Consider the following 12,029-nt stretch of genomic DNA (forward strand, 5'->3'; position numbering starts at 1 on the left):
ACTACACCCCCTGCCTGGAGCTTCATGGCAGAACCGCTGCAGGCTGCCTTACAACACCAAGCACGATCCCGAGTCAGGAAAGAGTGGTGTAAAGCTGCCACCACTGCAATCCAGAGGAAACGTGTTCTGTGCATGACAGATCACACGTCTGTATCTGGCATCTGATGGGAGAGTCTCAGTTTGGTGAATGCCAGAACGTTACCCTCCTGACTGTAATGTACAGTTGGGTGGAGGGATAGCACTATGGGTTTTTTCAGGGTTCGGCCTCTTCGTGTCAGTGAATTAACATCTTAACTAGTGATGATTTTCCCTGAGCATGCTCGGGTGGTCCGAGTATTTGGAAGTGCTCGGAGATTTAGCTTCTATCGCCACAGCTGTATGATTTGTGGCTACTTGACAGCCTGAGTACATGTGGGAATTCTTTAAGAAACAGGCAATCCCCACATGTAGTCAGGCTGTCTAGCAGCCACAAGTCATGCAACTGTGGTGACAAACCAAGTTTCCTAGCACTTCCAGATACTCGGAGACCACCCATGCATGCTCAGGGAAAACCCGAGTAATGAGCACACTTGTTCATCACTAATCTTAACCCTTCAAACATTAAGGACAATTTTAGAGTGGAGCTTTGTTAAAGGCCCTTTTATGTTCCATGACTGTATTCTGAGCACGAGCTCCATACAGGCATGGCAGGAGAGTCTGGTAAGAGAGCATGGACCTCATCCACCACTTGATATTATAACTTTAGATTTTTGTACCCCCTGACCCCCCCTAGACTTCAATGGGCGAGTTGTACAAATTTTCCCTTGAAAGTCAGATGCATGCTGAGATTTGTTTTTCACATGCAGATTCAAAAAAAAAAAAAAAAAAAAAAAAAAAAAAAACCCACCACACAATAATGTACAGAAATCAATTTATTAAAACAATGTAATAAAACCTTCAGTGACACATTCGATCAGTAACGCTCGATCACACCCTGAATACAGAATTTGTGTCACCCTGATATACAGCTTTGCTGCATAAAACATTATAAACCCCATCTGCTACCTGTGGCCCTCCATCTGTTGTGAAACTGCAGGTCCCAGCATGCCATGTAAGCGGTACAATATTACTGGGACTTGTAGTTCCTTAACAACCAGGAAAGCCCCAGTTGGCGATAAATGTAAAATCATTGGAGGAAATACTTCATACAGAAACAAGAAGTGAAATGTAGGAGAGAAAGGACGCCCTCCCTGCAGCAGCGGCGAAGTGTCGCACCAACGTGTCTCCCCCGAACATCAGGGCTAACGAGTATGGGCCTTCACATCCGTATAATAGAGATTAAAAGGCTTGAGAACTGCTTGTGTTAACAGCGCCCCCAACAGGAGGGGCCTTCGTCCCAAATACTAAAAAAGTGACTGATGCTTTACGTAAGGTTAGGACCCACTTTTTTGGTCCAAGTTCAGTGTGTACGCCACACAAAACGCGTCCAAGAGGACTGTAATGGAAGAAAGCAGATCGCAACAAAGTTAAAAAAAATAAAATATATAATATATATATATATATATTTCGTTGATTTGATACATTAAAAAAAATAAAAAAATAAGATGAGCCTTCTTATACTCTGTGGCTAAAGCACTGCCTCTCTGCTACTGCCCCTGGCCATTGCCAACATGGCTGCGCTGGCGTTTTCAGCTAATTGTTAGGCTTCGTGATCTACTGCGGTCTATGTCGCCAGAGCTGCTGAGCCCAGCGATCATCAGCAGCAGTCAAACTGTGCCGTGTCATAACGATGACGTATAGAATTTTACACTTGACTTTGGGTGGAAAAAAAAAAAAAAAAAAAAAAAAAAAAAAAATTATTAAAAGTGCCTATAACATACTGATAATGCCACCCTGATTGCGATCGGAGCAGTCGCACACTGATACAAGATAGTGGCGACAGCGGCACTACGAGTCCGAACAGAACCATTTGCATTATGCTCCTTCAACAGACCGCATGTCCAGGCAGCAGACCCGACTGAATGACGACCCAGGGGTCTGCTCAGGATTCCTCCTCTGCTACATTTCCATAGAAAGAACACTGGATTGTGCAAAAAAAAGTTCAAGATACAAAACCGTAGAGAGCGCGGTCATCGTATAAGGCAGACATCCACGATACAGAATTTGGCACGGCAGGTGGGGCAGGGCACTTGGCTGGACAGCCAGGTCTCTGGATGCTGCTGGTCCTGGCGACTTGCGAACCACTTGCCCATGCAGGTTAGGCACCACATGGGCCGGCAGTAACATTGCCGACACTCTCCTTGGTTGGCCTCGTGGCAATATTTCACCAGCTTGATGTTGGCAATAGTTTGCATGCAGCCAATGCAGGGCTCCAGCTCCTGAAACAAGAGGAAACAGGTCCTATATTAAAGACATGACTGAGATCTGGCCCTAGAAAGGCTAAATGACAACCAACATGGCCGCCATTATAGCCCTCAGATGGTAGTGGCCAGGCCAGCACACCATGTTTGTGCCATGTCTATAACAAGCAGCAATGTATTACCCATGAATCTCTCGAAGACCCCCTAGAAAACCCAACCAAATATTCACAAAGGCTGCCGGCAGCCACTACTATGGCATCTCGCTTCCATTTACATGCTACCAACACAAAAGCAGCATTTCAATGGTTCTGGTGGGGGCTTATCGACTTTACTAGAATTAAAGAGATCATCTATTACTTTTGCATTGATGCCCTATCCTTAGGACAGAGCATCAATGTCTGATTGACCAGGGTCCGGCACCCCAGAAGTACTTACTTGGACAAACTTTAACATTTTTTTCCAGTTACTGCACCTCCCCTAAAACCATTGTATGTACTAATAAAAACTTCAGCTCACCATGCAACAAACCCTCATACGTTGGGGGGGGGGGGGAAATAAAGTTACAGGGCTACTCCCTCCTCCAAGATCCTATCCAAATATCTAGAGTAATATTAGCAAATGCCTCCAGTTAAAAATATAGTATAGTTTTTCCGATTCACCATGTCACTTACCCCATGTGCATGGCATTGCGGTAGCTTAGGCGTCCATGGTTACGACAACCAATAGTTGGTAGCGGTTGTAATCATGGATACCCAAGATACTGCAATACCCTGCACTTGGGGTAAGCAACATAGGATATCAGAAGAGCTATAGTATAATTTTAACTGGAGGCATGTGAATAATATATATTATATATATATATATATATACACACACACACACACACACACACACACACACACACACACACACTGGGGCAAAAAAGTATTTAGTCAGTCAGCATTAGTGCAAGTTCCACCACTTAAAAAGATGAGAGGCGTCTGTAATTTACATCATAGGTAGACCTCAACTATGGGAGACAAACTGAGAAAGAAAAATCCAGAAAATCACATTGTCTTTTTCATTTTATTTGCATATTATGGTGGAAAATAAGTATTTGGTCAGAAACAAGATTTCTTGCTCTCACAGACCTGTAACTTCTTCTTTAAGAGTCTCCTCTTTCCTCCACTCATTACCTGTAGTAATGGCACCTGTTTAAACTTGTTATCAGTATAAAAAGACAACGGTGCACACCCTCAAACAGTCTGACTCCAAACTCCACTATGGTGAAGACCAAAGAGCTGTAAAGGACACCAGAAACAAAATTGTAGCCCTGCACCAGGCTGGGAAGACTGAATCTGCAATAGCCAACCAGCTTGGAGTGAAGAAAATCAACTGTGGGCACAATAATTAGAAAATGGAAGACATACAAGACCACTGATAATCTCCCTCGATCTGGTGCTCCATGCAAAATCCCACCCCGTGGGGGTCAGAATGATCACAAGAACGGTGAGCAAAAATCCCAGAACCACGTGGGGGGACCTAGTGAATGAACTGCAGAAAGCTGGGACCAGTGTAACAAGGCATACCATAAGTAACACACTACGCCACCATGGACTCAGATCCTGCAGTGCCAGACGTGTCCCACTGCTTAAGCCTGTACATGTCCAGGCCCGTCTGAAGTTTGCTAGAGAGCATTTGGATGATCCAGAGGAGTTTTGGGAGAATGTCCTATGGTCTGATGAAACCAAACTGGAACTGTTTGGTAGAAACACAACTTGTCGTGTTTGGAGGAAAAAGAATACTGAGTTGCATCCATCAAACACCATACCTACTGTAAAGCATGGTGGTGGAAACATCATGCTTTGGGGCTGTTTCTCTGCAAAGGGGCCAGGACGACTGATCCGGGTACATGAAAGAATGAATGGGGCCATGTATCGTGAGATTTTGAGTGCAAACCTCCTTCCATCAGCAAGGGCATTGAAGATTAAACGTGGCTGGGTCTTTCAACATGACAATGATCCAAAGCACACCGCCAGGGCAACGAAGGAGTGGCTTCGTAAGAAGCATTTCAAGGTCCTGGAGTGGCCTAGCCAGTCTCCAGATCTCAACCCTATAGAAAACCTTTGGAGGGAGTTGAAAGTCCGTGTTGCCAAGCGAAAAGCCAAAAACATCACTGCTCTAGAGGAGATCTGCATGGAGGAATGGGCCAACATACCAACAACAGTGTGTGGCAACCTTGTGAAGACTTACAGAAAACGTTTGACCTCTGTCATTGCCAACAAAGGATATATCACAAAGTATTGAGATGAAATTTTGTTTCTGACCAAATACTTATTTTCCACCATAATATGCAAATAAAACAGACAGTGATTTTCTGGATTTTTTTTCTCAGTTTGTCTCCCATAGTTGAGGTCTACCTATGATGTAAATTACAGACGCCTCTCATCTTTTTAAGTGGTGGAACTTGCACTATTGCTGACTGACTAAATACTTTTTTGATATATATATATATATATATATATATTTTTTTTTTTTTTTTTTTTTTTTTCACCCCAGTGTGGTCTGGAGAGGCCTCAATAATAGATTGCCTTTACCAAAAATTCAGGTCTTATTGAAGGATATAGGATTTCTTGGCCAAATCCAGGCAACTCTCTGGGGGGGGGGGGGTCACGTGTGTGTGGAAAGACATTGTAGGGGACTCAGCACTTAACCAGCGAGGCAAGCCTTTAAAATTTAAGAATCTGTGAGGATCCTGGAGGTCAGGTTCCACCATTCATGAAGTGATCAGGAATAGCAGATGACAAGGTATGGACCTAGGAGAAGGGGCAGACACGTGACTTCACACCCAGCTTGTCCACCTCCGACACTAGATCCTGTGGTAATGGACATCAGCCACCCCCCCCCCCCCCCCCCTTCCAGGAATTACCCGGTTGCTCCGCAGCTCGTACACATGATTGGCTTCCACCAGAGTGCGGAACGTATCCAAGAACATGTCGCTCAGCGTCTGATGTATCACCACGTTGGCTGCGTTCCGTATTGGGGCACGAAGCTTCTCCTTCAGGTCGCCGTATTCTGTTGAGTTCAATCTGCATAAATATAAACAAGGAAGAGATGACAGATCCCTCTATTCTCTGCCGTGCCCCACAGACCTTAAAAGTCACCGATCCTAAGTGTCCACATGGAGTCGCCAGAAACTCAGCTGGCAAGTCACCCGTTACCACTGACTAGAAGAGTCCCATACAACCTAAAAGAAAGCCAGCAAAACCCACACCGATTTACATGGGGGTCCGCTGACCACGTACCATGCATCACCTCTGAGAGACACCGAGTGATGATGTAACCGCCAGGTGCTACCACCACAGACTTGTATTAGAAGCACATGTGCTACCTGATGTTGAAAGACTCCACATTGGGGTTAACGCTGGCGACCAGTATGGTTATAAACTGCACAGGAGTGTTGGAGTCCGGGGACATTTCGTGGTGCCTGGACTCGGTTACAGTGAGATGAATGTCTTGCTGGTGAGCCACATACACCTTGTAGGTGGTGACCTTCATCACCCAGGAGTCTGTGACGATAATCCGGGCCCCAGGAGCCCCTGTTGCAAACTTGTCTATGCTCCGGAACTCCCTGTTGATGGAGGAGGCCACGACCGTCCAGTCAGACTGAGGCAGCGCATGGTGAGACAGGACCAGCGCCAAAGGGTGATTACTCCACTTCTTCCAAGACCAGTAGTGGATGAGGCAGCCGGTGGTGGCCGGGAGGACGAACACAAACAGAGCAAAGACCCTCCAACCTTCACTGGCAGAGTCAAAGTAATACAGCTGCTTCTCCGGGGCCGCCAGGCACATCCCTATATAATAACCTGGGAGCAAGAAGAGGAAGGAGTCACAACCCTTACTGCTACAGCACCAACGAGGGGCACACAAGCGATACAGGGAGGAAGGAGGTACAGGCAGCAGTGAAGATGCAAATGGCGCAGGGGACACAGAGGGGGGAAGCAGGAGGTAGAAGAGATGCATGAGGCAGCACAGGACATGCAGGCGGTGCAATGGGGGTGGGGCATAGGGGATGAAGGCCAGAGCAGATGCCGGCACCGGAGGAGGACATGCGGGGGTGGCAATTGGCAATGCAGACAGCGGAGGAGGACATGCGGGGGGCGGCGGCACGGGGGGGGGGGGGAATGCAGACAGCGGAGGAAGACATGCGGGGGCAGCACAGGGGGGGGGGGATGCAGACAGCGGAGGAGGACATGCGGGGGGCGGCGGCACGAATGCAGACAGCGGAGGAGGACATGCGGGGGGCGGCGGCACGAATGCAGACAGCGGAGGAAGACATGCGGGGGCAGCACAGGGGGGGGGATGCAGACAGCAGAGGACATGCGGGGGCAGCACAGGGGGGGGGGGCCATAGACAGCAGAGGAGGACATGCGGGGGCAGCACAGGGGGGGGGGGCCACAGACAGCAGAGGAGGACATGCGGGGGCAGCACAGGGGGGGGGGGACACAGACAGCAGAGGAGGACATGCGGGGGCAGCACAGGGGGGGGGGGGACACAGACAGCAGAGGAGGACATGCGGGGGCAGCACAGGGGGGGGGACACAGACAGCAGAGGAGGACATGCGGGGGCAGCACAGGGGGGGGGGATGCAGACAGCAGAGGACATGCGGGGGCAGCACAGGGGGGGGGGATGCAGACAGCAGAGGACATGCGGGGGCAGCACAGGGGGAGGACATGCAGCAGGCAGCCACTCACCCAGGGGCAGCAGGGAGTGCACCATAAGCGTGGCCGCGGTTCTCCGCACATGGTACTGAATGAAGGCCATGTCCTCAATCCCCAGCCAGCCGGACAGCAGGTTCTGCACGGTGATCCCGGCCGAGCGGAACTCATTGGGGGTGAACACGAAGCACACGGAGAACACCACGTAAGCCAACGTGAAGGTGACGGCCGGGCTCTCCATCACAGTGCGGAGCAGGGGGAAGTCTGTAACCATCGTACACTGCGGGGAAAACACCACAAAAACAGCGCACACTTCCGGTACAGCAGGGCATGCCGGGGATTGTAGTTATAAAGCGGTTCTCAGAGTCACGTGACGGGAACCAGCTGTGATACATCCATCCTGTCATGGAGTCACCGTCCCGCTCCACTGTAACGGAGCTGCAGCTGTGCACAGCTGAGAAATGGTCAGATCTCAGCTTCTGGCCCTCTGGGGTCCAGCGCTGCACACTGGGCCTGTTCCCCACTATAAGATCAGGGTGGGAAGAACCTGACCCAGAAAACACAAAATACAGAAATAAAGTTAGAAGTCGCTTCTTTCCCCAAATACCAGTGACCCCGTCACCCGCTGGAGAAGCCGCCATTGATCTTCGTCTTCATTTATTTTCTTCCTCCGGCGGTGTCACTATGAGGGTTGGTTTTTCGCAGAACGATTCATCATAGCAAATAACGTAGAGGAAAACGGGAGCAAAACGCTCCAAACGAAATGGCGGCTCAGCCGTCCGCCCATCGCGCGGTTTCTGGCTTCTTATGCCCCGCGCTGTGTGATATTCTGAGTGAGCAGCTATCTCGGTGACCGGATCCCCACTGTGGCGTCATGTCCTAACAGTGGATGTAGGAGAACCTCCGCAGAGGACCGCGCTGTTACTGAGAATAATCTCTATATAAAGACCAATATTGATATTACCGCCATATGGTCAGTGGTAAATACCAGTCCTACAGAATATATAAGAGATCACAGCACAGTAAAGGCCCCGTTACACATAACGATGTTCCAGCGACCCCACCAACGATCCGACATGATGGGATCGCTGGGAAATAGCTGATCGCTGGTGATCGCTGGTCACATAGACAGCCCCTCCAGCGACCAGCACCAGCGAGCAAGCTGGTATCCAAGGTAAACAGCAGGTATCCAGGAGCTGCGCGGCGCTTAGATACCCGCTGTTTACATTGGAAACCAGCGTCGCTGATCGCTGGTCTCTCACTGCCACACGCAGCGATGCGCGGGAGACCAGCGATCAAAAAACGGCCCAGGACGATCCAGCACGATCAGCGATAACCGGCAGGGGGGCCGGTCACTGATCCCCATCACACACAGCGAGATCACTGTGTGTGACGGGGCCTTTACAGATAGTGACTTACCGCTGACGTTCTTTCTGATGGAATCATTCACTTTTCACGCCTTTGCCATCAGGCCCAGACCGACATGACGACTCCTCCAGCCAGGACTTGACTACAGAGAATACAACAAAGGCACATTTCACATCTCACATTTTCAGCACTGTCCGAAACGGGACTATTCCCAACCTGCACAAACTCCTCATCCTGCTGATACCCCAATACTGAGCCGCTGCTGCCGTATGTGTCCCTATTACTGCACCTGATACCCCAATGCTGAGCCGCTGCTGCCGTATGTGTCCCTATTACTTCACCTGATACCCCAATACTGAGCCGCTGCTGCCGTATGTGTCCCTATTACTGCACCTGATACCCCAATGCTGAGCCGCTGCTGCCGTATGTGTCCCTATTACTGCACCTGATACCCCAATGCTGAGCCGCTGCTGCCGTGTGTCCCTATTACTGCACCTGATACCCCAATGCTGAGCCGCTGCTGCCGTATGTGTCCCTATTACTGCACCTGATACCCCAATGCTGAGCCGCTGCTGCCGTATGTGTCCCTATTACTTCACCTATTGTGTGGTTCTGTGTGACCTCTAAATTCTAAAGCAACCCTCTAGAACAGGGGTCCACAACATATAGCTCGGGAGCCACATGTGGCTCGTGGTCCCATGAATTGGGGCTCGCAACTGTCTGCCAGCTTGGTGCATTAACTCCAGGTCTAGCAAACAGGTATGAAGAGTACATCTCGAAATGGTGAATTTTGTGAGTAGCCCTACACAGAAGAGCAGATCTGGATGCACATATACTGCTCTTATTATTAATATGCATTTATATAGCGCCAATTATTCCATGGCGCTTTACATGTGAATAGGGGAAATATAGACAAGTATAATAAACATGTGTAAGACAAGGGACACACAAGTACATAAGGAGAGGGGACCCGGCCCGTGAGGGCTTACAGTCTACAGGGATGGGTGAGGATACAGTAGGAGAGGGTAGAGCAGGTCGTGCGGTGGTTCAGTAGGCTGAGGATCGCTGCAGGTTGTAGGCTTGTCGGAACAGGTGGGTCTTCAGGTTCTTCTTGAAGGTTTCCATTGATGGTGAGAGTCTGATGTGTTGGGGCAGAGAGTTCCAGAGTATGGGGGAAGCACAGGAGAAGACTTGTATGCGGTTGTGGGAAGAAGAGATAAGGGGAGAGTGGAGAAGGAGATCTTGAGAGGATTGAAGGTTGTGTGGCGCCCCTGAGGGTTCAGTCGCCACAGAGGTACTGCACCTCCTCCTGAGGTGTGGTACCCCACCATTCAGGTAAGGTGGAGACACCTGACCACACTCCAACACCTGCATCCCACACAGCATAGTAGTGTAGCAAAGCACCCTTTGATAGCTCCCTGCTTGGAACACGAAGCGTGCTGGGAGGCGGGTGGAGTTTAGTTTGCACTCAAAAGAGTGGGAAGGGAGTAGAATTTGGTTAGTTGATCACAGGAGTCTGACGAGGTCAGTCTGTGAAAGAAGATCCCAGGAGTGGTTTGGATGAAGGAAGTGATGCAGCCGACCTCAGTGATCTGGGTCCGCTGGCACAGGAAAGGAACTTCGATAGAAAGCCTGACTCTCCATAAGAAGGAAAAGGATTAGTATGGAACGTGAGGAGAATAAGAGAACAAGGACCAGGGTTAGAGGAGAACCCTTCCCAAGTTCTAAGTGCAAGGCCAGGGTCTGGTCCCCAAGGTTGTACGGACACTAATGGTCCTGCAGCAGACACCGGAGGAATAGAAGTTGTCACCACTTTATTCCCACACAAGACTTGGGGGCACAACAGCAACGAGAGTGAGCCGGGACTAGGTAGAAGGAGTCCCCGAAGCAGGCTACAGCTGTCTGCCGTACAAGTAGAGTTCATAGGAACATCTGACAGGAGGAACTCCAGTGTAACTCAGTACTGTGAGTACTTCACTAAAAGGCGCTAAGAGGGAGACGTTCAGAAAAGGCACATATGTGGCGGAGTGTTGGAAAGGAGTACTTCATCTTGCCTGGAAGATGGCTTAGCTCCTGACCTGGAGGACACGGCACGGATGCGGGCTCTTGTGCCACAACAGACTGTGAGTAAAGCTTTGGAACTACATGCCCTGGTGTCCACTTATTCCTGCGTCAACCTGCCCGGCACTGCTACATTCCCTGCGCCCGACACTACACCATCTACGTGTCACTTCACCTACTCTGCCCTGGGACTACAGCCCTGCCTGTGGAGGGCTATAACATCATTGCTGCACCCCACCATCTGTCCCAGAGGATCTGTCTGCAGCGTCGGCTTAACACCTTCATTGCCGAACATCACAGGTGGCGTCACGAATCACTCATAAACTTTCATCACCATAAGCACACTGAACATTCCCCTTTTACATTGGGCGCCAAGGGCCACGGGCCGGGTCCCAGCTGCCGTGACATGTCCCATTGAAGGTCATCGGGCCTGGTACCGAGTACCCCGTTTCCCTGGGAGGGCGACCCAGTTGCGTGCGGGTAGGTACCTGGAGACCATGTCACAGATGTATGGAGGAGACAGGTTGTAGATGGCTTTGTATGTCATGGTTTGGGTTTTGAAATGGAGCCTCTGGGCAATAGGAAGCCAGTGAAGGGCCTGGCATAGTGGGGAGGCTTGGGAATAGCGGGGAGACAGGTGGATTAGTCAGGCAGCAGAGTGTAGGATGGACTGGAGCGGAGCCAGAGTGCTAGAGGGGAGGCCAGAGAGTAGGAGGTTGCAGTAGTCGAGGCGGGAGATAATAAGAGCATGCACTAGTGTTTTTGTGGATTCGTGGTTCAGGAATGCACGGATCCGGGAAATATTTTTGAGTCTGATGCGGCAGGAGGAGGCGAGGGCTTGGATATGTGGTTTGAAAGAGAGCACAGAGTCGAGGTGTTGGAGAGTTTAGAGATGTTTTAGGTATGGTACGCTGGAGGATAGTACTACCTGTTAGAGGAGGTGCACAAAGCTGGATGTGACAGTGTGTTGGGAGTCCTTGATGGGAGAATACTGAATGGGGGTATTGTAGGAACCCCTGGTTCTCAGTGTACTGCTTTGGGGTGATTTCTGTGGAAAAGCTTTGGTTACCATTATACCTGTAATAGGGGCTTTGGTTGACACTACTTTGAAGAGGGTGGGAGCTAGATGTGGCTCGCGACCCTCTCTCAGTGCTGAATGTGGCTCGCGATCCTTTCTCAGTGCTGAATGTGGCTCGCGACCCTCTCTCAGTGCTGAATGTAGCTCTTAAAGTCAGAAAGGTTGAGGACCACTGCTCCTAGAATATAGTAATGCTGGGTGCAAGAACCCTAGAAAACGGCCCACATTTTGCCCCTAGAAAGTAATATTGCCCTGTGTGCCCCTTTGACAGTTTACATTTAATAATGTCTCAAGTCTCCCCCCTGTACAGCTCCCCTATACACAATATGATGCCCCCTCACTGTATAGTACTACCCACACAGTATACAGACCCCTTAGTAGCCCCCAAACTATTAAATGGCTCCCTCACTGTAATCTCCACACTGTATGATGGCTCCCTAGATAGCCTCAATGTAGTATAATGCACTGAATAGTGCTCAATATAGT

The 12,029-nt window shown here is 49.8% G+C and overlaps 1 protein-coding gene across 1 annotated transcript; it reads right to left on the reverse strand.

The window, feature by feature from the left end:
- Positions 1–893: 893 nt before the first annotated feature.
- On the reverse strand, positions 894–7,361 carry TMEM129 (transmembrane protein 129, E3 ubiquitin ligase). Its single transcript, XM_073574426.1, has 4 exons — positions 7,073–7,361; positions 5,710–6,184; positions 5,248–5,407; positions 894–2,357 (listed from the first exon to the last, which is right to left on the reverse strand). Exons 1-4 carry the CDS (start codon positions 7,308–7,310, stop codon positions 2,109–2,111), a joined length of 1,122 nt encoding a protein of 373 aa, XP_073430527.1. The 5' UTR covers positions 7,311–7,361; the 3' UTR covers positions 894–2,108.
- Between the last annotated feature and the right edge of the window lie 4,668 nt (positions 7,362–12,029).

Source organism: Dendrobates tinctorius, unplaced genomic scaffold (assembly GCF_039654945.1).
Source record: "Dendrobates tinctorius isolate UK_male_01 unplaced genomic scaffold, ASM3965494v1 ptg000039l, whole genome shotgun sequence".
Taxonomy (NCBI): domain Eukaryota; kingdom Metazoa; phylum Chordata; class Amphibia; order Anura; family Dendrobatidae; genus Dendrobates; species Dendrobates tinctorius.